The 27,382-nt window shown below is 47.5% G+C and overlaps 10 protein-coding genes across 10 annotated transcripts; 5 read left to right on the forward strand and 5 right to left on the reverse strand.

The window, feature by feature from the left end:
* Window positions 1-300: 300 nt before the first annotated feature.
* Window positions 301-2,332, forward strand: F4812DRAFT_468128 (uncharacterized protein; the record flags this gene model as incomplete). The annotated part of the gene is made up of 3 exons (XM_047938744.1): window positions 301-1,032; window positions 1,066-1,072; window positions 1,172-2,332. The coding sequence occupies exons 1-3, from the start codon at window positions 308-310 to the stop codon at window positions 2,330-2,332; spliced, it is 1,893 nt and encodes a 630-aa protein (XP_047786512.1). The 5' UTR covers window positions 301-307.
* Window positions 2,333-2,692: 360 nt separating this feature from the next.
* Window positions 2,693-3,973, reverse strand: F4812DRAFT_443754 (uncharacterized protein). Its single transcript, XM_047935429.1, has one exon. The coding sequence runs from the start codon at window positions 3,345-3,347 to the stop codon at window positions 3,057-3,059; it is 291 nt and encodes a 96-aa protein (XP_047786513.1). The 5' UTR covers window positions 3,348-3,973; the 3' UTR covers window positions 2,693-3,056.
* A 752-nt stretch (window positions 3,974-4,725) lies between these two features.
* Window positions 4,726-5,819, reverse strand: F4812DRAFT_462950 (uncharacterized protein; the record flags this gene model as incomplete). The annotated part of the gene is made up of 2 exons (XM_047938124.1): window positions 4,726-5,413; window positions 5,482-5,819. 2 exons carry the CDS (start codon window positions 5,817-5,819, stop codon window positions 4,726-4,728), a joined length of 1,026 nt encoding a protein of 341 aa, XP_047786514.1.
* Window positions 5,820-5,918: 99 nt separating this feature from the next.
* F4812DRAFT_215794 (glycoside hydrolase family 47 protein) lies at window positions 5,919-8,342 on the forward strand. Its single transcript, XM_047930388.1, has 5 exons — window positions 5,919-5,980; window positions 6,038-6,105; window positions 6,290-6,564; window positions 6,621-7,241; window positions 7,299-8,342. Exons 2-5 carry the CDS (start codon window positions 6,074-6,076, stop codon window positions 8,117-8,119), a joined length of 1,749 nt encoding a protein of 582 aa, XP_047786515.1. The 5' UTR covers window positions 5,919-5,980; window positions 6,038-6,073; the 3' UTR covers window positions 8,120-8,342.
* A 78-nt stretch (window positions 8,343-8,420) lies between these two features.
* On the reverse strand, window positions 8,421-9,838 carry F4812DRAFT_215355 (uncharacterized protein). Its single transcript, XM_047930386.1, has 2 exons — window positions 8,987-9,838; window positions 8,421-8,935 (listed from the first exon to the last, which is right to left on the reverse strand). The coding sequence occupies exons 1-2, from the start codon at window positions 9,775-9,777 to the stop codon at window positions 8,722-8,724; spliced, it is 1,005 nt and encodes a 334-aa protein (XP_047786516.1). The 5' UTR covers window positions 9,778-9,838; the 3' UTR covers window positions 8,421-8,721.
* A 661-nt stretch (window positions 9,839-10,499) lies between these two features.
* On the forward strand, window positions 10,500-11,924 carry F4812DRAFT_462952 (uncharacterized protein; the record flags this gene model as incomplete). The annotated part of the gene is made up of 1 exon (XM_047938125.1): window positions 10,500-11,924. One exon carries the CDS (start codon window positions 10,500-10,502, stop codon window positions 11,922-11,924), a length of 1,425 nt encoding a protein of 474 aa, XP_047786517.1.
* Window positions 11,925-12,035: 111 nt separating this feature from the next.
* Window positions 12,036-13,678, reverse strand: F4812DRAFT_443773 (putative U-snRNP-associated cyclophilin). The gene is made up of 7 exons (XM_047935430.1): window positions 13,511-13,678; window positions 13,333-13,443; window positions 13,172-13,197; window positions 12,824-12,969; window positions 12,710-12,769; window positions 12,576-12,653; window positions 12,036-12,517 (listed from the first exon to the last, which is right to left on the reverse strand). Exons 2-7 carry the CDS (start codon window positions 13,368-13,370, stop codon window positions 12,317-12,319), a joined length of 549 nt encoding a protein of 182 aa, XP_047786518.1. The 5' UTR covers window positions 13,371-13,443; window positions 13,511-13,678; the 3' UTR covers window positions 12,036-12,316.
* A 3,401-nt stretch (window positions 13,679-17,079) lies between these two features.
* Window positions 17,080-18,649, forward strand: F4812DRAFT_462954 (uncharacterized protein; the record flags this gene model as incomplete). The annotated part of the gene is made up of 2 exons (XM_047938126.1): window positions 17,080-17,375; window positions 17,437-18,649. The coding sequence occupies 2 exons, from the start codon at window positions 17,080-17,082 to the stop codon at window positions 18,647-18,649; spliced, it is 1,509 nt and encodes a 502-aa protein (XP_047786519.1).
* An 810-nt stretch (window positions 18,650-19,459) lies between these two features.
* On the reverse strand, window positions 19,460-21,161 carry F4812DRAFT_443776 (uncharacterized protein). Its single transcript, XM_047935431.1, has one exon. It carries the CDS (start codon window positions 20,994-20,996, stop codon window positions 19,782-19,784), a length of 1,215 nt encoding a protein of 404 aa, XP_047786520.1. The 5' UTR covers window positions 20,997-21,161; the 3' UTR covers window positions 19,460-19,781.
* A 167-nt stretch (window positions 21,162-21,328) lies between these two features.
* F4812DRAFT_215917 (Golgi CORVET complex core vacuolar protein 8-domain-containing protein) lies at window positions 21,329-27,329 on the forward strand. The gene is made up of 3 exons (XM_047930389.1): window positions 21,329-22,029; window positions 22,104-22,539; window positions 22,593-27,329. The coding sequence occupies exons 1-3, from the start codon at window positions 21,682-21,684 to the stop codon at window positions 26,708-26,710; spliced, it is 4,902 nt and encodes a 1,633-aa protein (XP_047786521.1). The 5' UTR covers window positions 21,329-21,681; the 3' UTR covers window positions 26,711-27,329.
* Window positions 27,330-27,382: the final 53 nt, after the last annotated feature.

Genomic DNA, 27,382 nt, shown 5'->3' on the forward strand with positions numbered 1-27,382 from the left:
AAGCTCAGCCCTTCTACACGAGAACAGCCACAAAAGGTCTTGGACAAGAGACTCCTGGACAATTCGATTGACGAAAGTGGCGTTTAATGAAACACATACGCCGTTGTACAACATGATGCTCCCTTGGGGGCTATGCCTGCTAGGCATGTAGAACTCAGGTTTAAGAATCCTAAGCTAACCATCCTTCTGATGCATGCTCTACCTACTCCTTTTTCTTGTCACTATACTGTCACTATAGATGGATATAGCAACGTTAACCCCTCGGGTTGATACTATTCTACCTTTTGGTTGTATACTGGCATCTTCAATGGATCATGGCGCTATTCTGACGCCGCATTCGTCGGAGCAGACACTGATTGGGCTGCAAAGGAACGAGTCTGCGCCTGACAGCCAACCCTCCCGGCCGGGTCCTTCCTCGCTACCCCTGTTGGAACGAAATGACTCCTTAGAGAGTCAGGGTTCGCAAACAGAGTGGTTCGAAGATAATAACCCGGAGCAATCTAATGATACTACGCGCGGGTTCCCGTGGTTATGGGTATTCCGCGTCTGGAAATTCCAGCTTTCTGCATCTCTTCTATGCTCGGCAAGCCTCGCCGGTTTGGCTATCATGGCCGCAACTTTCTCCGACCGCCCTTTGGCAGACTGGCCCTTGTCGTTCATATCTATCAACGGCGTCGTGGCTATATTAACGGTCCTGTTGAAAGACCCGCTGATGGTCCTCATTGCCGATTCGATCAGCCAAGCTAAGTGGCCGTGGTTCTCGCGAGAGGGGCAAGCCGGGCGGCCGCTGGTCGACCTGGAGTTGATCGATAACGCCTCCCGAGGTCCTTGGGGGAGTTTCGTCTGGTTGTATAAACACCCGCTGGGTCTGCATCTTATCAGCTTTGGGGCGCTTTTGACGATGCTGGTCGCTGGCGTGGACGTCTTCTCTCAGCTGCTTATTACCACCGAGGGAAAAGTCGTTATCGATCCTGGGCAGAAAGCTCACGTACCGTGGGCGATGAACAACAGTGCCCCGATATACGGCCCAGCGTGGGTAGCGGCAATCTCCAACGGGATATATAGTTCCGCCGTCAACGACTTACCCATCGACTGCCCCAGCGGTAACTGAACCTGGGATGGTGTCGTGCCTTCGGTCGGCTTGTGCGGGAAATGCGAAAACTTCACGCAGTTGATGCCAAAGACGTGGATGTCATGTTCCGACCTGCTCTGCAATTACACAATCGATGGGGAACAACAGTCATGGCCGGATGTGATGAATGCGCCTAAACCAAATTCAGTATGGAAACTTGATGACCTTCGCAGGCTTTTCCCACCGCCATCAAACGTCACAGGCACGCGGGAGTATGATATGCCTTTGTCTGTGCTTGTTCTTATTCGGGGAGGCACTAATAGCTCTATCGGTACGCATGCCGAATGGCTTGAAGATGGCCATATAAGTATCGGAGCTTTTGCGGTCTTTGAAATACCTATAAAGGACGAAAATGACGAGCTTGACTTCAGTATCTCGTTCGGGGAACCCGTTGTGACTAGATGCTCCTTTTGGTTCTGCATGCAAGGTATTCCTGCAAATGTTGATTCGGGGAGACCCAGGCAAACAGTGGCATCCACCGAAAGGGCCTCGTATGCGACAACTTTGGATTCGTGGCGTGGCATGGTTACCACAGAACCATTGGGAGGGACTTTCAGCGACGTCCCCGATTTCAATATGAAGGGACGCAATTTCTCCGTAACACCCTTGAACCCCAGCTCTCCAGGGCAGCAAGAATCTTCCACTATTTCGACATCCTCTGTGTTTGGCGACACTCCAATGAAGTACATTAGTTTTACCTGGTGGTCGAAACCTCAAGGACCAGCAAACCTCGAGACTCCTCCTCCCCGTAACGCTCCCCTCTTCTTTCGAGCGTGGGAATACACAGCAAACGATCGCTCGGCATGGGCCAACAGAATCGCCAAGAGCTTAACGAACATAATACACCTGCAGAGCCAGCCGGACCCCAAAGACGATGTCTATGCCGGAAACGCCTGGATTCAACAGACATACATCAAAGTGTCTTGGCCATGGATCGCATACCCGATCGCAGTGCTTCTAGCTAGCTTACTCCTTTTCGCTGGTAACATATACAGGTCTTCGAGCCCTAACCAGAGGATTTGGGGCACGGGGATGTTGGCCCTGCTAATTTCCGATATTGACAGGTCTATCAAAGACCAGGCCAGAGGATCCTCCTGTCGTTCGAACGACGAGCTGATAGAAGCTACGGGACATGCTGTAGTTCGTTTGGAGGACGACGAGTCGGGGTGGGTATTTCGACACGACAAAGATTCTAAATAGGTACTCGGCGTCAAGGGTACTGGGAGCATTGGCCAATTCTGATCTCCTTTTCGGCATGAAAATAGTTGTCTTATGTTATTAGAAAGCTTAAGAGGTAGTTACTGTTAGAGATTCCATGATGGGTGTCATGCATAGAGTGAGTACTAGGAACAATACCTTACCTTAACTAGGTAGGTACCTAAGATAGGAGGTAGCTATGTGGTAGAAGTGATCTATTAACGCTTGTCTTTCTGCTTTCTTTCGATGGCTCTATGAGCCCTTTATCCAGCTTCCTTATAGATCTATCTATAAACCAGACTAGCCATATATACTAGCCATGACGGATACTTGCTACTGTCTCTAGTATTCACTTTACGTACGGCATACATTACGTGATCTCTGATAATAACATTGAAACTAGTCTAAAGATAAAGTTCGATATAACTTCCCACAAGTCATCATTCAGTTCGACATGGTACTTCTTATCACCACGGTATTTCCTTGCCGTCTATAGCATTGATAAACTTTCCAGAGGTATTCTCACGACTGGCGTTGCCAATCTAGCTCAGTTAGGGCCCAGGGGGGTGGCTTGTGTAAAAGTAATAGAATTGGCACACATACCAGGCTTATGATTTTCTCAGGGCTAATACAATTTAGTATAAGTTGGCTTCTCTAGCCTTAGGTACATTTGTTACCACAGTGCGCCGCCATATAATAAGTTAGCTACCATCTATATGTCGCCATCCTATGCGTTGGTATAGGAACTAGTCCAAATCTTAAGATAGGAGGACGTACCGAGTAATCCGATTAATAAGAGCAGCTTTCGAAGTGCAATACGCCGGCGCAACGTGCGAGTGGAAAAGTTCCATAGCGCTAATAGAGCCAGCAGCACTACTAATAGGCACGAATTTAGCATTGCCAGATCTACACGCTTCTCATCCCCAAACGCGGAACTCCCGATCTTAACTAGGAGTAGTTTGGATCCGCTGTCTGTAGGTGATGCCTTCAACTCCGAAAACGCCAGACGAATCCTCATCACAGATGGTCCCCATCACCGTACAGTTTGGCCGTGAGAGGTAGACCTGAGCCAAGGTGTTTCCAAGACCTGATGTCCTTATTTACTCAACCGTCACGATAAGAATGCGTCAACTTACCTCTACCAGCCCCGGTAACGAATACTACGAGCTAGTTGTCCATCTTGGTTACGTTTAGCCTTATTACAACATGTAGCCGTATTTATGTAAATAATCAGCAATAAATGCAAGCTACTCTGTTACATAGGTTGTTGATCGGGTATAGAAATGGGGTTGAGGAAGAGGAATCCCAAGCATATTTCTTCGTACCTAGCTTGGGTAGGATGGTGGGCACTACTCTTGGCATACTTCTATTGATTACATTGAATGTCTTATTTATTTAATCTAATGGGAAAGTTATTTCAGTTAAATATCAGCCTTGTTGTCGACGTCAAGTTAAGATGTTTTGCCTTGGTTACCGACGCTGGTATTTTATCACTCGAGGTTTAATGCCCCTGAGTGTTGAAATGAGCGGTCAAGGGACTTATGTTAGATAGAATGTAGTAGAAATTGTGCTATTAAGAAATACACTTTTGGCTCAGCAGTGTGTCTTTGACAACTACCTTCAGGTACAATTACATGATGTCTTGGCGTAGAATGGATATACCTATAAGAAATCTCTACACGCAGCCCCCAAATATCAATGGCCATCAGCAGGTGGCGAAGAAGAAAAATAAAGTCTACCTACCTACTTGGTAATTTCAATCTCAAGTCACGGGCCGAGCCTCACAGAGCATGTAGTTCCAACTTAACAATAGGCAACACTTGGCTTGTTTCTCTTCCCAACTTATACCTTGCTGAGGCAGAGTTTTAACTGTTGGTATCATGTTAATGGTTAAAATTTCAAGGCCTATGTTTCATGAGAATTGTCACGAAGCCAACCCTGCAATAAGAAAACAATAACGCTGTCATGTAAATTATGAACTTGACCCCTACCAAACTCCCAAGTAGGTATACAGAAAACGAGGTCAAAGGGACAATTCCTATTGTATCTCTGGCCTATGCACCGTTAGACCTGTACAATACCTAAGTCCCTTCACATCCTAGTCCTAACATCGCGCCTAACACCGTAATAGACCGCACAGCGCACCCGTCCCACATTTCCCTCATGCAAGGGAGACGAATAAGAAATCGTGATCTTGAAAAAAAAGAAATTGCAAGGTCACAAGATGCAGGTTTTATAATGCCTGAGATCCAAACTCCCGGGACGCGTAGGAAGCCAGCTCCCATGTCTCCGCCGTCATCAATACCCAATTAGCGTCCTCATAGGGCTATTCGAAGCCATGCCAATCGTGATATTACGCTGTGCGCTGTCGGTTGGGCACACGCTAGGCGCCTTATTCACTCGTGAAGCTCAGCTAGGAGCGGAGGACCCTGGTATTGACCGATATTCCGATGGCCCCCTGGTAGTTCATGCAGTCCGGTTTGAGAACCGTGTAACTCATGCTTGGCCAGAGCCTTCCCATGGAGCTCTTGCAATGTCTGCTGTGAAAGCATTCCACCGTCGCCATGTTGGTTGACTTGAGATACCTCCGCGAGGCCCTTCCGTTTCCGTCTTCTCATTAGGAAGAAAGTGACTAGCAAGGCTATTATTCCAACTACACCAAACCCGACCCCTAGTCCAATGCCTGCGGCCACCCCCGGACTCATTTGAGATGAGTCGCTCGAGGACGGCGAGGGGCTTAGCGGCGAAGAAGATGTAGAGGTGAATTCGGATGCTGGTGTAGAATTTAAAGAGGGTGTAGAATTGGAAGAGGGCGTAGAATTTGAAGAAGGTGTAGAATTGGCAGAGGGTGTAACTGATTTCGGCAAATCGTCTACTGTTGTTGGTTTTGCTAACTCGATGTTCCAGCCAAGAATCGCAATCGCCCCCACTGTTGAGCTTTCCGTTAGACTTGTTGTCTCTGTATTCCAGATATCCGAGTTGGCCGTTGACGTCGACGCGTAAGTCAATCGCATACCCTTCGATACGTCTGACAGGCAGTCTCCAACAACAGAGCCTGGGATACCATTGTGTAGGTAGTAACCTCTAAATACGAACGGCTCAGCAGCGGTTTTATAAATATAGATTTAAGGTGAAGGTATGAGCAAACGTACGAGGGACAGCACATAGCAAGTGTACTTGATCCATCTTTGACCGAAGTGGCCACTGTCTGCCATTCGTAGGGGCATGTCAACGGCCCCAGGCTGAGGGCAGTATGGCCATCGTCGTTTGCTCCTAGCCGACCTTGTTCCCACCATGTGGTTACAGCAGATGGCAAGCAACGCACATTATCATCAATATCTAATCCGTATCCGGGATCGAAAGCCACAAGGCTGGGTCCATTGAGTCGGAAGTAATCGCTGCATTTAGTTGATGGTGTGAATAAAGTCGCAAGAGGAACGAAAGAGGTGACCACGCCATCACTAGTGACGGCTGGATATACCATTGTCATGGTGTCTTCATTCAAGATCTATAAAGTTTATGCTTATTAAGAAAATATAAATATCTATAAGGTGCCTTCAACCGTAAGAGGAAGAGATCCATTGTCTATATAGTTTCTAGGCCACCAGGGGCATCAAACGCCAACCTACATTTTCAAATGGCGCTATATATGTGAGAAGCGCCGGATATCGAATTCCCATTAACCCGCATTATACTCACAAGCCACAGGATGCTACCATAGGCGTAAACGCAATCAAGGGATAGATGACCCTGGGGCAAACTGCGTCCGCTTCAAGGTAAAGACATTCCCGCATTGGCTGCCAGCCTGTCATTGCAGGGGTACGGAATTTTTCCTGGTCACATTTCTTTTCTCACAGTCCATTCCTTCCTATATTGCTTCCCGCTGCTTTACTATATACTACCTAGCTCCTATGTTGCTGCATATTTCTCCTCTCTTCAAACGTTGCCTAACCTCTCCAGCGAACAGAAAAGTATGCCAGCTCGAAAAAAGCACTCGACTGCCCGTCGTAACTCAAAACATCCTCATTCCTTATCGTTCTCAAAATCCTTCTCTAAGGTCCAAGCTATATCGATCTTAGCTCTGTCCTTTGGATTAGCCCTGTTTAAATGGACGGGTGATAATCCTATCGGACTTAATCATTATGCTGGGAACTATGTGAACTGGGATATTCGACGAGAAAAAGTGAAAAATGCTTTCGTCACCAGCTGGGATGCGTATTCCGCCAATGCCTGGGGTTAGTTGACGATTTGAAGTCTAGCAACAGGTTGTATTGACTCTATACGAAACCAGGTTACGATAGGTACCATCCTATCTCGGAAAAGGGTTCCCAGATGAGCCCCGGCGGATTGGGATGGATTATAGTCGATAGCCTTGACACAATCATGCTCATGAACCTTACCGACCGTTTAGTTGAACCTCGGAAATGGCTGCAGCGCAAGCTCAACTACGACCAGGACCAAGACGTAAACACATTCGAGACGACTATCCGCATGCTTGGAGGACTATTGTCCGCGCACTACCTGAGTACGAAGCTGCCCTATGCTGCATCTCGTAGAGATTCCGTATATCTGTCCAAGGCAGTGGAACTGGCTGACAGATTGCTACCGGCCTACGAATCACGCTCCGGTATTCCTTATGCTAGCGTGCATCTATCTAAAGCGAAGGGTGTCGTGTCCCATGCAGACGGGGGGTCATCGTCTACTGCTGAGGCTGGCACACTTCAGCTCGAGATGAAGTATCTTTCTTACCTAACGGGGAATGATACTTATTGGCGGAAAGCTGAAAGAGTCATGAAGGTTCTCGATGACAATCACGCTGAAGACGGCCTTGTCCCTATTTTCGTACATCCGGAATCAGGAAGGTTTACTTCGAGAGAAATTCGGCTCGGGAGTCGAGGCGACTCATATTACGGTTTGACTTCTCGCAATATTACAATGTAGCGAGGCTTTGCTGACATAGTTACTCAAGAATACTTAGTCAAACAATTTCTACAAACCTCCGGGCAGGAGCCTGTTTACCAAGAGATGTGGGAAGAGGCCTTGGAAGGGATTCAAAAACACCTTATCACGACTACCAAGAATTCAGGCCTCAAGTTCGTCGCCGAACTCCCGCAAGGAATCGACGGGCCACTGTCGCCTAAGATGGATCACCTTGTCTGCTTCTTACCCGGATCGATTGCTCTCGGCGCCACCCGGGGTCATACCCTATCCGAGGCACGCACGTGGGCCAGCTGGGACGAGAAAAAGGAGGAACAAATCCAGCTCGCGCGCGATCTGATGAAGACATGCTGGGGTATGTACGTTGTGACGGAGACAGGTCTTGCGCCTGAGATTGCATGGTTCCACGCTGAGGAGGAGGACCTTCGGCCGGCACCTGGCGACCGACCCCTAGCGCCCACGAGGAATTCGTTGGCGGCGTGGAAGAAGGACTACATCGTGAAACCGCTGGACGCGCACAACTTGCAACGACCGGAGACCGTCGAAAGTCTGTTCATGATGTGGCGTATCACCGAAGACCCCGTCTATCGCGAATGGGGCTGGAAGATATTCGACGCGTTCGAGAAGCATACCAAGCTAAGCCAACACCAGGGCTACACTTCTGTGGACAATGTGAACGCCGTCCCGCCACCTCCGAGAGACAATATGGAAAGCTTTTGGCTGGTAAGTTATCACAACACAACATCTAGCATCATGACCGTCTCCGCTTGTCTTCCTCCAAAATACGAGCTTACATTGTATGGTTTTCCAGGCAGAAACTCTGAAATATCTATATCTCCTATTCAGCCCTAGCGACTTCATTCCTCTCACTGAAGTTGTATTCAATACCGAGGCACACATTTTTCCAGTTCTTGATAAAGCCAAGTGGCAAACGGGATGGAGTAGAGGTTGACAAACCTTGTAACGGTAAATTTTTACACTCTGCCAAGTCAACGACAAGAATATGCATGATTTTGATATCCTTTTTTATAACCGGCCAGGTCTTCGGAAGGGTAGATGGACTGCTCTTATATTAAACGCTAGGATAGAATATTTCAGAGTACATATGTGGGCATTAGGATATAGGTACCTCCTAAACTACAAAGACAGGCAGGCTCCTCTCTACCTCTTATACCAGAATTTGTGCTTGAGATAAAACATAATGCGGGAAAACACACCTCCGCTCCTTGATGCACTTTTGTGGGTAATGGGATCTAGGTAGCCGGGCGCTGTCCATGTCATCCACAAACTTAACCAAATGAAGCTGAAGCAACTCTGCACGAACCGCGGTAGTAGGTCCACGCCCAGCATAGAGTGGATTATCTCTTCAATCACAATCAAAATGCCCAGCGGCTGGATTGAGAAGAAGCGTAGTGCCCCAGATTCAAAAACCGGTATTCCTATATTCGCAGCTTTTAGTCACGACCCTCTGAATACCTCACTGATATTTGCAGTAACATACCTAACGAAAAGTCAATGGCAGCATATATGATACCAGATATCGCGAATTTCAAAAATATTCGTATATATCGAACCAGTCTGCCACTTCTTTGTAGCCCGAAGATGCTATGCATCAAGTAATTTACTAATGCATTCAACGAGTGACTATCCGTCCGAAGCCAGAACATACTAGATACTGATCAGCTCAGCAACAAAAAGCTCATGACTTACACCACACACCTCCAAAAGTGTCTCACGCCAAAAGACGTCAAAATAGGCCCGTTAAAGGGGGGCCAGCCCAATGGGGAACCAAGCCCTGTAGCCACATTTATAAAGGCTGTAATCGCGTATACTCCATGCTGGAATGATAGGAGACCCAGACCGAGTTGGACGGCGGCAAGATATCTCGTTACAAGCTCCTTAAGCGAGATCTCTCCAACCGTAGATATTAATTTGACTTTATCTAGGGAATAAAACTTCTTTGTAAAAACGCCGGCTCGAAAAGAACATGCTGCATATAGTGTTAAATAGCAAATAATTATGGTCAAGCCAGTGTGGAAGAGAAAGCGACAGCGTGAATACAAAGAAGTTTTGTCTAGCCTGAGCGCGGTCCTGCTCTGGTACGATGTATTCACGAAACGCCACAAGAGGAAAGTTGAGAGGCCGAACTTCAAGCGGGATAGTATCTGCAATTGACGTGATCCTCTCGATTTTGAGTAAGACTTTGAATTTCCTAGTCTTCTATTTCGGTTGATTAAATCATTGATAGGGCCGTGAGCTTCGAAGCTCCATCCACTAAGTAAGGCAACGTCTAAGTAATGCAAAAACGAAAAAATCGTATAACCTCCTAAAGTTGATGCCCAGATTCCTTTGGTGATATGTTCATGGCAGACCGAAAGACAATGGAATGTGAAATAGGCCAAGATAAATAAGGAGACAAGCCGTGAGGATGATGAAGGGGACGTAAACCCGATAGTGACTGACGCAAGTAGTGCAATTGCGATGGTATCAAGAATAGGATGATAATCCATCTTGGGACACCAAGGGTTGAATTAAATAGTTAAAATTCCAGGAGGCGGAGGTGGAGAGTGGTGAGTTAGTGAAAGTCCGGGTGTTGAGGCAAAGCAGGATGACTTTCAAAAAAAAAAAGGGGGGTGCTTAGTATTAGGTAAGGTACCGCTTTCGGCTTTTGCCATTCATAAGGAGAAAAAAGGTTCATACAACGCCTAGTTGGACAATGCGATTGTAAATTTGCATATGAGGTACCTTAGGTACCTGTAATTTTGTTTAATTGAGATCAAGATTTTGTACTTACTTCCTTAGGTGAGTGAGATTACCTAACCTACCTTAAAGGTGTTGTACCCAAGGTAGCCACAGCCGTATCAAAATTCAAAGGCGCATATAATTGACGGAAGGAACCTTGATAGGAAAGCGTATTATGAGATCTGGAAAGGAAAGCCAAGGCTAAAGTTTGTTGCTCGTTAGGAGGTAGGTAACTTAGGTGTATCCAGGTAAACTTGCATAAATTAAACCTTCTCTCCTCAATCTAAGAAACCTTTTTTTTTCATGCTCGCATCAGAATTTCGTATAGGCATCTAAGATATAATTAGTTGATAATCAAACTGCAAACCAACTACGTTATTGAACAGCTTGATGTCAAATTAGGAGATTTGTGTTTGAAAGGCTTAGGAACTCTGACGCTCCTATCATCTTGATCGTCTTCCCAGCAAAAACAATACAATCCTCTCAAGCTATGGACTCGAGCACTAGGCATACGGTGATTCTTGATCTCTCTAACGAGTTACTCGGAATGATATTCGAGGAGCTCAAGGCTTCTCTTCGGGGTTCCAACGACGAGAAAACGCACATCGAAAGGACTCGGGCTATCGGCAACGTGCGTCTCACTTGCCAGAGATTCTGTAGCACTAGCTCCCATATACTCCTAGATACTGTCACTGTCGAAATGAACCTACTTTCGGTCCGACGATTTCTGGATATGTCGCAGCAACCCCTCATAGCACACGGAGTGCGGACAATACGTGTCCTACTACACTACTATGATCGAGCCCTAGCAGAAAGCTTACAAATTTACGGATTTCATAACGCGTTGAAAATACACGATGTCCAGATTGTTTACCCCTCGAGAGCCCGCGATGAAATAGAGAGAGAAATACGGATACAAGAGAGGTATGAAACAGATCGGCGATTAGTGAACATACAGATAGGGCAACTTAACTACGGCTCATTCGAACGCATGCTTCGATCAGCTCACGATATTTACCGATCTTTTTATGAAGAACAGGAATATCTTCAAAAACAAAAACTTTTTAGTTACTGTATAACCCGTGGAATAGCCAGAATGTCTGGTGTTCGGGAACTGGAATTCTGTGACGGCAAGATTCACATGCCTTCCATCCGCAACATGAGAAGACCTGACAAAATGCTACAAATGATGATCGCCCCACATACATGGTTTGAATCTGTTTACCATGGACTGAAATCGCCACCATCTGAAGTCATTGTCGATTTACCACTCATTCTTGGCGAAATTGGGGTCCAGCTCCCTAGCCTCCGGATCGAAGTTCTATTGAATAAGTCAAACTTGGGCGAATTAAACCAGAAGTTCTTAACCAACTTGGCGGCTACAATGACAAATCTTAAGAATTTCGCATGTATTCAAAAGCCCGAGCATCGTTACGACAGGCGAGCCCCAACGCCATTATCAATACCTGGTTACGTACGCGCCATGTTAGATGGTTCAAATATTGAAGAGATCCATCTATACAACTACCCGAAGGGAGGAGGGTGTACTTTCGATTCTATACCACAAATATATTGGCCAAATCTGAAGAGAGTACGATTGGGAAGGGCTCATTTCCACTCAACATGTCTATGCCGGTTTTTACATGGCTGCAATCCGGTCGTTTTCAAGCACCTGCATATTCGGGAGATGATACTTTTGGACGGCACTTGGGCTGAGACTCTAGATATTCTACGGAGATCTAATTTGGTTCATGTCACTATCTACCGTCCTTTGGGCGGAGAGTCCTCAGCTCTGAGTATAAAGAAGAGGAAGGAGTTTAACGAGTTGTTCAGGACCGACACGAGTGGCCTAAGCAAGGCCACGAAGTACATACAGGGGTTAGCTACTGATAACCCGGTTATGGAAGTGGTTTAAGGTTCGCTGGACAAGCAGGACTTCCTGCCCAACCGCGTAGTCTAGAGGGGCTCAGATATTGTATCGCTAGGTGACCCTAAAAAAAGGAGGCGTTGTTAATGGCTATATTATGTTAGGTAGAGCTGCGTCGATACTACCCAATTCAAGCCATTATTATTACGGCAGGACATTTTGATAGGAATATTACCACTGGTTTATAGCGCATCTTTAAAGCACCTGTATACAAACTCCCAGCTACCTAGAGAAAAACAGGTAGTGGCATACCTCACCAGGCTATCAGAATCGTTATGATTAATATATTAGACGCTGGACTCACGCGTCGTAACTATTTACCGGGCTTCTCTCGTAGAGCAAAAAAAACAACCTCTATCGTTCTAGATAGACAATGGCCCTTACATCTCGCCGCACTGAGCAATGACCACGTCCATGTCTGGTATGTCCCGTCCACGCCTACCAGTCTTCGTCTTTTCGATCTTCTCGACGACATCCATACCGTCGACGACTTTACCAAAGACTACATGCTTCCCGTCAAGGTGCGGAGTTGGCACCGTAGTAATGAAGAATTGAGACCCATTGGTGTTCGGGCCCGAATTCTGATATGTACCTGTTAGTACGGACACGGGACAATGAGACAAAAAAAGGAGGACATACAGCCATGGAGAGGAGGCCCTTCTGGGTGTGTTTCAAGTCAAAGTTTTCATCTTGAAACTGCTTGGTGCCGTAGATACACTACAGGGGAAAGTTAGCATTTGTATCTATCGTCATCGTCTTCCTAGCAAACTTACAGTACTGCCAGTGCCATCGCCGTTGAGAAAGTCTCCGCCCTGGATCATGAAATTGCTAATCTACGGACCATTAGTGTACCTATAGCTATCTTGATAACAGCTGCGAAAACATACAACTCTGTGGAATTTGCTTCCTTTATAGCCCTGACTTTGACCTCGACTGTTCTTGGACTCGCCGGTGCAGAACTGGCGGAAGTTCTCCGCGGTGCGAGGGACGGTGTCCTTGAAGAGCTCAAAGGTGATTCGTCCGAGAGGCTCACCTGTTACTCATTAGAGTACGTTACAATGTATGTAGGAAGAAACACTATTATGAGGAGAGCCTAGTAACACCATACGAGTATCTCATATGAGCATCTCATATGAGGTAGACTATAGTGTCACGTGACGCCTTCCAAGACCGCGACAAGAATATAAAATTCTTAGCTCTCCTGGTGTGGCGAAAATAGATTCGGAAACGCTTACCTCCGAGCGTGATGTCAAAGAAAACCCTAGCGATTCCAATCTGGTCAGCAGGGCCAGCTCCGGAAGGCCGGGGGTACGGGCTGACGAGGCCCTAGGTACTAAGCCACACAAGCGGGAGAAAGAAAAAAAAAGAAAAAACATTGAATGGCTTTTGAACTTACAAAGGATTTCCGGAAGCCGGAAGCTGAGTTGGCGCCATCGGGCAACGCAGGGGAGAAGGTGGAAAATGAGGTGATAGGCAAGTTCGGGGTGATATACTACTTGGGTGGTACCTATCTCAGTAAGCTTAGATACGTAGCTGAATGATAGGTACCTACGTAGGTAGGTAGGTAGATGTACGGTTTATTAGATGGGCGGAGTTGAGAAAAGAGCTCGGGTCCGGGTGGACGGTAAACGGTGGTAAAACTCGGAGGAGTTGTAGAACTGCTAGATAACGTACGTAGTATGTAAACCGTAGAAAGAATAGCGCTTGCCCTCCGTTTAGGGACCTCCAGTATCCAGTCAGCTGCCACGATCGACTGTACATGCATTACCTTGTAAGGTATCCATAACAAAAGACTTTGTGGTCGCGGGGCTAGTGGGACCCAAAGCGGATTCCACTGGGTTAGTGGGGGGCTTTGGTATCAACCCTCTGGGTACCTCTAAACTTCCGTAATCTCTTCTCCCTAGCATGTGCGTAACTAATAACTAATATCTCTAAAACACGACCATAGCTCCTCAAACCTTATTCACTATACTCATAACTATTCAAATTATAAAAATTCAAACACAAGGAACCTTTATTCGCCGTGACTCGTGGATTCAAGCAGCTAGGTACCTAGATATCCTGCATTACCTAGTTCCTCGAAAAGATCGACATTAATCATCCGTTGTTCAAGATGACCTCATGGATGCCCCCATACGGCCTTAATAGACCAATGCGATTGTTCCCCAGTCCAACCTTTTACTGGTACTTACAACACTATGCATATAATTACTATTACTATAGAAAAGTCACCGTTTATCAGTGAATGAAACTTGACGGAATTTACTTTACGGAATCGTAGGAAAACGGTACTAACAGACCCGAAAGAGAAGTTAAACTAACTAACAAGGCTTATTCTAATCAATTGCTTCAAATGCATACTTACACATGTCCTTGGCACTTCTGATCAGCCTTATTGCTTTTCTGCTGCTACCCTACCTGCTATTGGTTCAGCCGTTGACAAATATATACGCGATACATATGTACACTTAGTACGAATCAGCCAGTCATAACAAGTTCTGGGTACCAAGCAAAAGGCAATGTCAAACCGAGCTATCCGAATGGCTTCGTACATGCCCCCTATATGGGAACGAGGTAGGGGCATAACAAAGCGATAGTCGGCGAGGTCCCAAGGGGCTGAGCCATATTGCTAAGAGAGTATTTGAAATAAATGCCTCTAACATCTAACAGTAACCGAAATCTCAAAGACACTCGTTTAGATGTTTCGTTTGTCTTATTTTGCCAACCCAATCATATCTAATAACACCTAGAGTAGCTGGCTTAACTCATGTAGACAGAAAGGGGAATATGTGTTTGAGGTTTGCTCGGATACTACTGTATCACAGCAGCCGCAAATCTGATCGGTGCAATAAAGATGGCCGAGAATTGCTAGAACAGCATTTATCGCGTTGCCCTCTAACAACTGACAACCACCGAAGCAGCAACATGCTACCGACTCATGCCAAAGTTAAAAACCTTTTTGGCGTCCGCTATTTGAGTTAAGCAACCTAGCGGCTGAGCCTGGAACTTTGAACGAAGTTAGGGGGGTAGCGTGAACACGTAATTCGTGCATCTTCTTGACGCAGTGTTTTGATCATTCCGAACGTCTGTGGGCAAAGCGATGAGGTATCGGCGAATTCTAACTGGGAGAGCAAAAGCCCGATAAACTACCTGTTTTCCTTATCGTCGTTGGATGCGATGTAGCCTGTCCATATCTTCCCTTTGAGAAGGGGGGCGGGGGCGTATTCTTACTGTATCGTCGTGGTATCATTTATCATTCTCGAATGCATGACCTTGGACTGTCTGCCACGATTACGTAGCATCGAATGTTCTTAGATACATGAGATAGATCTATATTTCCTTAATTTAGATTCCGATATTCCGCTAAGGGAAAAAAAGGCAGTCGTGGGATCCCGAAGGTCGACGGACGCATGCAGCTTCATCTGTGATTTGAATTTCTGATTTGATATGAGGTACCTACTTTATCTACCTACCTAAGTAGGTATCTTATGTATCCAACATAATCCAGCTAGTGTAGGCGTGGCTGTTCATATTCTGTTTTATGCAGTATCACGCTAATAACACACGACGATAGCCCCTTTTCGCCTTAGGGTCTTGAGAAGCACCTACCTACGCCGTACTAGTCTAGACAAGATGGGTGTATCGTATATCAGCCTATATCTTAAGCGCTCGTCTAGCATCTCCCTGGTGATCTGGATTATCTACGCAACCAACAACAACATGTTTTGGAATGTGAGATCCGTACGTCCCGATATATAGGGAAATTGAAAGTCGCCACAATTACCGAATTCGTAGAGTTTGAAGAGGCTTGCATTTAATATGATATTGTAAACGATGGTATTCTATTTGACCGTTTTGATGCCGTTCGTTTTAAAATTCAACTTTAGTACGCACAGATCCGTAGATTGTTCCAGTAAATTGTGCCCAATGACATTCTGAACCTCACTAAAAAACCCTGGACCGCTGCAAGTCACATTGCCGATCTTTAGTCCTGTACTCTCCCACCTTGATTACTGTAAACGGTTCATGATGTAATAAAGCGACATACGTACTAGTTATCTATTACTCTATTATCTTGATTAGGTATTTTAAGAAATATGGCCTATTCTTTTTTCATAAAGTCTTGTAGTTATTTACTTAAATTATCGTTGTCAGACGTACTGCGCTTGATTGTATATATTATACACCTTATACTCATGTACCTTTGGTAGGTACCTCTTTTTGACAAATATTGGATGACGGTTTTGAACACGATACTCTAAAATCAGGAGCCGAAACGGGTCTACCAGAGCTGCGTCTCTGTTTCCTTCTCTGGCTTAGGCCTAGGTGGAACTAGCCTTTGATTGGGTAATTGCGGTTCCACCGCCACCTATCAGCGAAACCGAAGCGTTAAAAACCGCCCCAGCAACAGAGCCCAGCCCTTCTATCCTTCCAGCCCCGACAAGGACCGTCTGCAGCGCTTGCAGTGGCCTGCAGTATCCGTCTGTCACTTCCTAGGAATACTTCTATCTCAAAAATTGGCTTGTCTGGGATGCTTTCGCAGCTGCAAGTTTATTACATTATCACAGGATCTGACAGAACTAAAACAAGTCAGACTTTCTCTTCTACCACCCAAAATCCTTCCTTCTTATGCGCTTCTCCATCCACCAAACTTCCCTAATCCTTTTTATGTTCATATGGTCGCACCTCTTTCTCCACCCTTTTTTTCCCTTGGCTGAAGGCCTAAACTAATAACGTACACTATTCATTCTACTACTATTCCACTATTTTTAATCCTTTGCCAACTTCCAACTTCCACCCGTACCTTGGCATTCCCGCCCGTGGATATTGCGACGATCGGCATCATTTACTATTTCGCTATTTTCTTTTTTTCTTTTTTCTTTTTCCTTCTCGAAGGTATAATCGCAAAAGAAAAAAAAAGCAGAGAAAAAGAGAGAAAAAAAAAAGAGAAAATAATAAGGACGTAGATCGTGGTTCAATTCAATTCCCCCACAACGCTTTGATAGTAAATGGCATCTCTGATTAGGATACGATCGCTTTGAAACGATTCTTCGTCGAGGCCTTTTGCCAATGACTCCCTCGCTTGACGATTAATCGACCGTTACGATATCTGTTTCCAATTGTAATCCTCTCATTTACGAAAATGGCCGATTTCAATCAGGCCTTGGCGGGCGGCGCTCATTTTGTCGCAAGAGCGATTGAATACCAAGTTCGACAGGCCACTTCGTCAACTTCGCCAACTCCGTCAGCGGACTCGACGTTCTCGACCTTTACTTCTACGCCTACCACCCTTACGCCATCTGCAGCCTCGCCGCCCCCGACTGCAGAGCCTTCTGCCGGTGGCAGCAACAATGGTGATAATAATGGTGGCCAGTCAACTAATTCCCCTCTGCTATTCTTTGTAGCCTTGGGATTTGGTGTTGTTTTTACCAACCTTTGGTGAGCCATATATAGCGACATAACCACCGGCCGCGGTTTTATGATCTAATTTTTATTATAGGATTATCGTTGGTGTAAAATACTGCTTTCGGTATAACGCACGCAACCGACAGTTAAGAGGATTGGATGAAAATGGAGAACCTATTAATTTGGAGAACATGCCCGCGAGGCCCCATCGTCGACGCCGAGAAAAGAAGCTTATGACGATGGATGAAGTCAATGATAAATTTCCGATGATGAAATACAAAGCCTGGGTCTTAGCACGTGCAAACGAAGGTCTGCCAACTACCGGTGGTGTCTCTGCGCCGCCCAGCCGCGCCAACAGCGTAAGGAGTATTGAAGGCATCGTGCCAGAAATATCTTCTAAGGAACAAGATTCAAACGACGATCATGCCGACCCCAGCGTTGTTCCGAAATCTACGAATCGAGAAAGGTCCCACTCCGCCCATGATAGTCAAGACACCACAACCGACGGTAACGTAACGAGTGACAACGCGCTTACTCATGCGCAAACCGCCGAAAGCATAATAATGAAAGAACATGATCATCGCGGAAGTATGGACGATGATGACGAGGATGATGAACATATAGATGCGGCTCTGCCTCCCGAGCTAGTGGGTACTCAGGGCGATACATGCGCAATCTGCATCGACACGCTTGAAGATAACGACGATATTCGTGGATTAACGTGTGGCCACGCCTTCCACGCCGTTTGTATTGATCCATGGTTGACCAACCGGAGAGCGTCATGTCCTTTGTGCAAGGCAGATTACTATACACCCAAGCCACGGGCGCCTCCTGCAGATGGTGATCCGGCAAATCCCACGTCTCCTAACGCCGACCCATCCCGAAACAATGGCCGAATGAACATGCCAAGGTCTCCGCAGCGCACGTTCACGTCATGGAGCAATTTCCGGGGGACTCCGCGTGGTATGATTGCGGGTCGCTTCGGAGGTGTCGGTACGGATTCGGCAAGTTACAACCGGCACCCGCGGATATGGGAGAGAAATCGCTCAGAACACCCACGACATCGTCATCATCATCGTAACTTTCAGCCCGAGCCTCAATTACCTGCAACAGAGAGCGCCGGTATATTTTCAAGAGTTCGTGGCCATTTCCTGCCACTCCGATTGAATGGTCTGATGCGGAGGGACCCTAACGGACAAGCCCCCGATGCAAGCGGGGTGTCAGCTTCTGGTGCCAACGGCGGGGCAAACACCACGCCGTCACAATTAGAAGCAGGTGTACGACCGCCTGCAAATGCGGTCAACTGAGAGATTTCAGTGTCCATAGACAACGGCTTAATGGAAGGAATATATAAATATTGCATTGTTTCAAGGTCTTTTCAAACATATCCTGTATACGACGTCGCGAAATGAGTCCCGCATACCCCTGTATTTGTCAGAAGTTTCTTTTTTCCAGCGACCGCATCTAGCCGCCAAATAGTCCGTACATCGTTCAACTTACCTACCGAGTCGGAGAGTCACCGTTGCCATTCGATAGAAATCGAAGGGTACGAAACTGTCCATCCTTGAGAAGTTCCCGTTACGGATTTGGGGGAAATCAGTGACGGTCATCATTCTAGGTTTTGTTTTAAGGTCGAGCCCGGCCGACACCCCGAACCTTCGGGGGCGAAGGACCGGAAAATATGGTCAGGCGTCGCAATGCATTTGTTGGCGGAGTAAGCGGTGTTCCGAGGTATTCTCAGTATTAGCGGCGGGTTTTCTTCATCCTTTTGGGCGGGTTTAGTTAAAGGCAGATACATTAGGTACGTATCGTATCGCCATGAGGAAGTAAGAGGGTTCGTTATTCTCTCTCTCTTTTTTTCAGTGTTCTCCGGGGCCAAAGGAGTATAGCAGAGGAGGGGAGTACTGTCGACATAGGAGGAGTTGTTGTGTGAGCCTTATATCTACCTATCTACCTACCTACCTACCTACCTCTATGTTAGCCGGTAAACGAGTAGGCTAGGGGGAGAGCGACTCTGGAACACAGAATGCGATAAATGAATTATATCCATATTCATATGCATGTTCATATTCATGTTTATATCCATTGCAGGTGATCAGACTTTGAGTGTATAGGTATGTGTGGTATCATATTCTTGTAATATAAGCTACCTAGTTAGGCCCAAATGCAATTCTATATACGAAATTTCTCGCGATTGTCGGCCTCTTGTTTGGGGGTTATGGGTATCTCTATAATTAGGTAACTTTTCACAATTTTCTACCCCTACTCTCCATCTTCAGTCCCGTTCACCATTTTCCTCTCCCCTATGGCTAATTCAATACTGTACACACTCAAGTGCCTGGTATGTAAGGTACCTCCTAATGTACCTCAGGTAGTATAAACAGCCAGAACCCTTCCCCAGGTACATTAGGTTAGGTACCTCAGGTACCTAGGGTAGGGTCAGAGGTATTTCCCCTTGGCGAACCTGCCGCCGAAATCCGCGGCGCGGTTGAGCAGCTCACGGCGCTGGGCGGAGCCGATGCGGCCGCCGAGCTTCATGTCCTTCTCGCGGTCGAAGGCGCGCCGGCTCGGGTCGTCCTCCTCCTCGTCGGCGCGCAGCTCGCGCCCCCGCCGCGACGCCCGGTGCTCCTCGTACAGGCTGCGGCCGCGCGTCGCCTCCGTGTAGCTGCGCACGCGCTCCTGCTGCTCGAGGGCTTCTTTCGACGGCGGGGCGTCTGCACTATTATTACCACTACCATTTCCACTGGTTCCGCTCATGGTCCGCATCTGACTGCTGCTGCTGTCGTCGCCGCGCCCGAGAACGGCGTTCTCCAGACGCTTGCGCTTTTGCTCCGGCGTCTCCGTCCATATGCTGCTGATCTCGCCGCCGGGCGCCGAGGGCGTGGACCCGGACCCGGACGCGCGCGGTCCGCTCGCGAAGCGTCGGCTCTTGAGCTTCGTGGGGTCGGGCGCGCGGTATCCGCTTGCCGTCGGGGGCGCGAGCATCCAGTCGTCGCGCTTGGGGCCCGCGGCGGCCTCGGCGGCGCGAGCGGCTTCTTCGGCGGCGCGGGCTTGGGTCTGGCGCTGGAGGTGGGAGGTGGATGTTGGGAGGGCGGGGCCGTAGTCGTCGTCGTCGGACGATTCGTCCGGGTTGGGGGGGGATGTGGTGGGCCGTTCGGAGAGGGGGGCGGGTGGAGGGGCGGGGCCGAGGACACGTTTTGTGGATGACGGGGCTGGATGAGGCAGTGCTGGTCCTGGTGCTGGTCCCGTGTCGTCGGAGGAAGAGTTGTTTTCGTCATCGAGCGGGATTTCGTCTTGGTTTGAGGATGGTGGGAGAGTAGGTCCTATGGAAGGTCGAGTACTGGCAGGTGGCGGTGGAGCAGATGGTCCAATGTCATCTTCGTCGCTGTCGTCTAGGTTGATCTCAGCTGTATTTGAGGGTGGTAATGTAGGTCCTATGGATGCCTGAGTTGCTGATTGAGGAGCAGGCGTACCATAGCCATCATCATCATCGTCGTCGTCGTCGCTGTCGATATTTATTTCGTCCTTGTTGTTGTTTACTTGGGGTGGGCTTGTAGCTCGTAATTTTGCGGCAGGGGATTCTGGCGATTCATCTTCTGGAGTGCGTTTGCGCTTAGAAAGATGGGGTGGTAATTGGGGCCCTATGGAAGACATGGTGTGATATTTTGGAGTGATTTATGTAGAAAAGCGTTGTGTTGTGAATCACAACCTGGGACCTTGGAAGAATTGTTGATGAATGATGGATAGAATAAGAATGTACCTTTTTACAAGGTTCCGTTGCAAATGAACCTTAGCTGATAAAGATTACCTAAATTAACATATCGATTAAGCCTGTGATCCTAGTCTTGTTGGCTCGTGCATCGTGCAGCGCTTATCACTTAGCGGTTTTTAGTGGGTACTCGTCTGTGATTGGCGACGTTCCTCACTGAGCTCAGCAGGTCCCTTGTGCCTACATGGTACATTCTAGGTAGGTACGCTATGGATGGATTGAAGAGGAGCTGCAATAGCGTCTAAAACGTGTAAACCGTCTAAAACAACTCTGTACCACTTCACCTTCTTCCTCTATTCCTTCCGACTTGGAAGTTGATAGAGAATCATCTTTCTACAAAACGCCCCACCATACCTTCTTCCGTCTCGTGATCTCGTTCCGACAATTACCTCCTAAATCTCCAACGTCCGACGGAGCCGTTACAGATAATAAGGGTATAGCTCTTCATAACTACGAGATCGTGAAACGAATTCAAACAAAAGACCACCTAGGTACCTTCCTGGTACCACGGAACGTAATATACAAAGTAGCGATCATATTTGAAGTCATGCGCCTAATGTGGACGTCTCGATGAGCTTGCCTTCCCCGGAGAAAGACGATGGGGCTGTCAGTATGGACGATGATCACCTAGATCTATCTCCTGATGGAGATGCGGCATCAAGCGACGAGGAGACAATTAAGCCGGAACACGATGCGGAAGATGAGCACACAGAGGAGGGAGTTGAAGGGGAGTCAAAGAGCGTCGCCTCCGATCAGAGTCTAGGAAATCGAGCTGTCGCGAATCGGTATCGCCAACTCCTACGAGATCGCGATGATGATGATGCTTTGGAAGCAGGATCCAGCGAGGGTCTACCTCGAAGACCCGGGAGCCCCATTGGTTCCTTACTTTCTGTGCCCGATGATTCTCCCTCGCTCCAAGTAAGCTTCGCTACTTGCTATAATTTTACCCGTGTACAAAAAGAGAGAGAGATCATGTTAGCTGACAGCTTCAGGGTTCCATGATATCCTCTCCTGGGAGTAGTAGAGTACCTTCTCTCGCTTCTCGCGCTGGGCTTAACAGTCCCACACCCTCATTCAGGCCCTTTGATAGGCGGTTTCAATCTCGCATAGCTTCACCTTCGGCGTTGTCTCCTCGACCGTCTTCGCCTGCTTTTCTGGCGGGACATAGCAGGCAGGAGTCCATAAGCAGCCAATTTCCACTGGAATCTAGCGAGACCGAAACTCCTACGCCGCCGTGGGAGGTCGTACGATGGACTAAACTAAAGAAGCTAAACGGACAGACATTTTCTGAAGCTGGAAGGCGCAATTTTGGCTCACCTACCTGTATAGCTATTTCTGCGTCCATCGTGTTGGGCACCACGAAAGGCATAATCCTAATGTTCGATTATAATCAAAATCTAAAGATTATCATTGGCCCAGGCACAAAAGGTATATACTGGTTTCAACTACTTTGGAAACAATTCTTGGCTAATTCGCTACAGCTGTTGAATCTGGACCCATCACCGCTATTGCTATATCCGCAGATCACACAACGATAGGCGGTGGCCATGCGAGCGGTGACATATTCACGTGGGATACCAGCCGAGTCTCTCGCCCCTTTCTCCATATTCCTCCCCTGGATTCAACTCAACTACAAAATCGGGCAATGGACGGTCATATGCCTAATGTGGCAATAACTCATCTAGGATTTCTGGGCACTAGGCACACTGCTCTAGTCTCCGCCGATGACCGCGGAATGGCATTCTCTCATCTTGCGACGCGTGGCACCGGCGCTCTCGGGCGGACGGTCAAGACGGTAAGGATATTAGGTCGCTATCCAGATGCTCCGCCTCCCACGTCAGGCAAGCCCCTGAAACCCAGCACTGTCTTGGCCTTTTCTCCGTTGCCGCTTGGGAATGTGGAACGGGCGACAGATACGATGGGTCTTACGGCAATGCTTACTCCCTATTTACTAGTCATAGTCTCGACGACGCCAGTTGCGCAGACACAGCACAAGTCGGCCAGGCCAAGAGACGTAGCACCACACAGCGCTATGACTGGCTGTCTGGCGTGGTTTCCGGCTGTCAAACTGAAAGTGCCCGATCCTGTCACTGGTAGCACTATATCCAAAGTCAAATTAGTCTACTGCTGGTCGAATGTGCTCACCGTCCTAGATGTGGATGAGATACCTACGAACGACAGGGATAAACCTCCCGCCCTCAAATTCAAAGCGCGCAGCAGATGGACTTGCGAAGAAGCAATCGTAGCAGTACAATGGCTCAGCCGCTCTGTTTTGACTGTCTTGACGATCACGCAGAGACTCATTGTCCTAGAAGATCGCTCGATGAGGATGACGGAGGCTTTTGATCTGATCCATAAGTATATCTATCATGCTGATCTCTTTTCCGCCCAATTACACAATTTGGTTGAGCAGCTCGACGAAGACGACACGTCAATGCACGGTGTTGTCGCAGATGCTTTCTATATGAGCTTCAAGGCGTATAAGGGCCGCATCTTCCTACTAGGGTTCAATGATGTATCCATCGGTGCGTTATCGAACTGGGCTGATCGACTAATAGCGTTGATGGAAAACGGCGATTATATTGGTGCAATACAGTTAGCAACAACATACTACACTGGGGATGCAAATAAACTAACCGTCGGCCTTCCGGAAGATGCTACCCTCAGACACCGAATGGTACGTGATAAGGTGATGGAGATCATGAGTGCATCCCTGAAATATGCATTCGGTCAACGGCAGAAAAACAAGGCATCGGTAGACGATCAGCATCTGCGACAACTCGCAGAAACCTGTTTTATCGCCTGCCAAAGTGTGGGAGACCAGGATTTCCTTTTTGATGAGATGTACGAATGGTACGAAGACGCCGGTGTCGAGGGTATCTTTTTAGAGGTGTTAGAACCGTATATTCTCGAAAAAACGATACTTATCGTACCGCCTACCGCCGTTAAGGCTATGGTTACTCACTACGTCGGTAAAGGCTGGGAAGGCCGCTTGGAAGAGGTTATATGTCATATGGAAACTGCCACTCTCGATATCGACCAGATAACTTCGCTTTGCAAGCAGCATGGTCTTTATGATGCCCTTATTTACGTCTGGAATCAGGCGTTATTTGATTACATCACGCCTCTTATCGACCTCCTTACTCTACTAATACCTCTGGTACAAAACACAGAATATACAAATTCCGGAGATTTAATGGAAGATGAGATATCTGGGGTTAATGCGCTTAAGATGTTCCCATATCTCTCTTACACATTAACCGGAAGGGTATACCCTACGGGTGATAGGATGGAAGATGGAGTCGCTTCTCAGGCCAAAGCTGAGCTCTACTGGTTTCTCTTTTCCGGGAAGAGTATAAGCTGGCCTAAGGGCAGCGGCAAAGTATTTCTCACACGTCCGAAAGAAGCGGAAGAACCATCTTTCCCATATCTAAGGATGATACTGCAGTACGACGCGCCGAGTTTCTTAAGCGCGCTGAACGAAGCGTTTGAAGATTCCTTTCTGAACGAATCTCAGGAGAAACAACTCAACGGTGGGACCAGAAAAGACTTACCAGAAGAACAAATATTCGGCTTAACTGTCGACCGCCAGTACGTCATGTCTATTCTATTAGAGATCATGAACCCGAACGACTTTGCACCAGAGGATACTATATATCTGGATATGTTCATAGCGCGGAATCTTCCTAAATTCCCGCAATATCTTCTCATATCAGGTTCTACACTTGACAAAGTCCTCGCTGGGTTATGTAACTATCCTGGTATAGACTTAGCCGAAGACGCCCAATTGAGTGCGGAATATCTACTCTCTATATACCAGCCGCCAGACATATCAGCAATGATACCCCTATTCAAGAAGGCATGCTTCTATCGTATCCTAAAGCGGATATACAGGAATGACAAGCAGTACGGAAAGCTATTGCAGACCTACTTTGAGGATCCAGAAGACCAAGTAGACGTTTTCGACTGCGTCGCGGAATGTTTACGGCCCCAGGCCAATCTTACCAAGAGACAAATCCAAGATGTGCACGACGTTATTAAGAATAACTCGCGGGACTTTGTCGAGCTCGACCCGATAAAGGCGGCCCAGATCATAGCCGCGTATGCACCAGACCTACATAGGTTTGTCGTGGACTCACTTGAAGATGGGTCGGAGTTGCAGTTCGCGTACCTTCAGGCTCTACTTGAGCCCGACTCTGAAACTTCAGGACAACCAGCTGCAAATTTAGACAGAGATTTCATTGAGCAATACGTCCAGCTTATGTGCCGGTATAATTCTTCACATGTCTCAGATTACGTCGGTATTGTACAAGCTACCAATCTAAGGCTCGACAAGCTACTACCGGCTATGGAAGATACCGGTGTCGTGGACGCAGTAGTTATCCTCATGGCCCGAGAAGGACAAGTTCAAGATGCAATGGGCCGCCTAACTAAGCATTTGGGAACTCTAGAGTCAGCTCTCAAGGGACTAGTGGCAAATGCAGATGAGCATTTCGAGGACGTAGACGTCAAGGAGTCGGCCGAAGATCTTCTCAGGGGACTGCAGAAGTATACGCATGTTGGTATCTGGCTGTGCCAGGGACAAATGAAGATGGCTAAGAAGCTCAATGCGGTCGGTCGACGAAACTCGCCATCGCCAAGCGAACTTACCTCCGATGAAGCATTATGGCTCGAGTTAATAGATACCACGGTTCAAATCACGCGGCGTTTATCATCTGTTGTCACGCCATCTAAACCGATCAGAGTCTCTAGTACTGCTTCTCCATCCCCGGTTCTCGATAGCGATAAGCTCGTGGGACTCCTGCGCTCCCTCGTTCAGCACACATTCACGGCGCTTATGACAGCAACATCCACTCAGAATGGGACCCTTCCTACCAACCGTATAGCGAGCTCGGGGGGCAGTCTCACGTTTCTTCGGATCCTCCGAGGCTTCCTAACTCGAGCAGCTGCCACTTCGCCTAACCTTGCAGACCTACGAGCTGTTCTAACTTCGATTTTCTCAGCATATGCATATGAGGAATCCATCTTACAGCTTTCAAATAGGCTCTTGGAGCAGCAGCTTTTCGTCAACGTTAAAGAGGCGGTAGAGCTCCGCCAACGAGGATGGCGACCTAGAGGGTCTACGTGCGAAGCTTGTGGGAAACGAGTTTGGGGACCTGGGGTTTCTGGTAATGTTTTTGAGGCCTGGGAAGAGAAGCAGGCTATTGAAAACAAGAGACGGGAGCAAAAGAAGGCCGCTTTGCTCAACCAGTCTATGACGCGCGGAAAGGGCAAAGGTGATTTGTCGCAAGAGACCGAATCTTATGCCGGAAAGGGGAAGGGCAAAAGCACGGAGCGAAGCGATGGTCCAGGCTCAGCGGAGGGACATGCCGCTAACGGTGAACAGGGCATTCACGGCTCTGCTGTCGAGCCAAATGGAGATGATTATGGGAAGAGGAAAGACCAACCCCTAGGTCCGCTCGTCGTCTTAGCTTGTAGGCACATATACCACAAAGCTTGCCTAGACGCACTGCAAGCGAAGGAGGCAGCAAAAGGTGACCCCAGAGAAGTGGACGAGTTCGGTCGCGAGAGGGAATACAGATGTCCTATTGACGGTTAGGATAAAGAAAAAGGATAAGACGGATGTGGGTTTGGCCGTTGTATTTACGAATGTACACTACGACAGTTACAAGCCGTCGACACTCGATAGAGCCACTTATAAATATAATATCGGAGAGATTTAACATACGGACCTAACCTATGGACCGAACCTATCTCCATCGAACATATCCGTGGGAATCCGTATCCACACAATCTATATACATGATGCATACTAACGAACACAACAAGCAAGAGAAAGAAGACAAACGAAAAAGAAAGAAAACGGCAAAAGAAATGTAAAAAAAAACGTACAACACCGGGGATTCGCCGGTCGTCACCGACCCGACTACTAGTCCGGCAATATGCAGTTTATCTATGGGAGAGCGGACGGGATCCCGAGTTTTCTACATTTTATGGCCGTACGTGGAAGAAGAGTGCTTAATTGTGAGTTATATCTTCCTCTTCTGAAGTAAGGGGGAAAAGGGGGGAGGTACTTGCACCCACATCCCTCCCCACAAAACAAACTTAGGTAAAGCTAAGAGGTACCTATCTCTTTTTTTTACTCCGCAGAAACCTTAACGAGATACAGTTTGTCATTAGAATAATGGTAATTATTATTAATTTTATAAAAGGATACTTTGCATGGTCTCCTGATGGGAGATAAGTATAAGTACCTACATATTATGTCATG

The sequence above is a fragment of the Daldinia caldariorum genome (assembly GCF_022478825.1).
Source record: "Daldinia caldariorum strain CBS 122874 unplaced genomic scaffold F4812scaffold_21, whole genome shotgun sequence".
NCBI classification, from domain to species: Eukaryota; Fungi; Ascomycota; class Sordariomycetes; order Xylariales; family Hypoxylaceae; genus Daldinia; species Daldinia caldariorum.

Excerpts from the sequence above, each read along its gene's own strand:
- F4812DRAFT_215794 (XM_047930388.1), top strand. The coding sequence starts at position 6,074 with ATGACCCTGGGGCAAACTGCGTCCGCTTCAAG. Across the intron at positions 6,106-6,289 it reads CAAACTGCGTCCGCTTCAAG|CGAACAGAAAAGTATGCCAG; the intron begins GTAAAGACATTC and ends TAACCTCTCCAG. Across the intron at positions 6,565-6,620 it reads GTATTCCGCCAATGCCTGGG|GTTACGATAGGTACCATCCT; the intron begins GTTAGTTGACGA and ends ATACGAAACCAG.
- F4812DRAFT_215917 (XM_047930389.1), top strand. The coding sequence starts at position 21,682 with ATGAGCTTGCCTTCCCCGGAGAAAGACGATGGGGCTGTCAGTATGGAC. Across the intron at positions 22,030-22,103 it reads ATGATTCTCCCTCGCTCCAA|GGTTCCATGATATCCTCTCC; the intron begins GTAAGCTTCGCT and ends TGACAGCTTCAG. Across the intron at positions 22,540-22,592 it reads CATTGGCCCAGGCACAAAAG|CTGTTGAATCTGGACCCATC; the intron begins GTATATACTGGT and ends AATTCGCTACAG.
- F4812DRAFT_215355 (XM_047930386.1), bottom strand. The coding sequence starts at position 9,777 with ATGGATTATCATCCTATTCTTGATACCATCGCAATTGCACTACTTGCG. Across the intron at positions 8,936-8,986 it reads GGCGTGAGACACTTTTGGAG|TATGTTCTGGCTTCGGACGG; the intron begins GTGTGTGGTGTA and ends ATCAGTATCTAG.
- F4812DRAFT_443776 (XM_047935431.1), bottom strand. The coding sequence starts at position 20,996 with ATGTCTTCCATAGGGCCCCAATTACCACCCCATCTTTCTAAGCGCAAA.
- F4812DRAFT_443754 (XM_047935429.1), bottom strand. The coding sequence starts at position 3,347 with ATGAGGATTCGTCTGGCGTTTTCGGAGTTGAAGGCATCACCTACAGAC.
- F4812DRAFT_443773 (XM_047935430.1), bottom strand. The coding sequence starts at position 13,370 with ATGGCGCCAACTCAGCTTCCGGCTTCCGGAAATCCTTT. Across the intron at positions 13,198-13,332 it reads CCGGCTTCCGGAAATCCTTT|GGTTTTCTTTGACATCACGC; the intron begins GTAAGTTCAAAA and ends TGGAATCGCTAG. Across the intron at positions 12,518-12,575 it reads AGGGCCTCCTCTCCATGGCT|AATTCGGGCCCGAACACCAA; the intron begins GTATGTCCTCCT and ends GGTACATATCAG.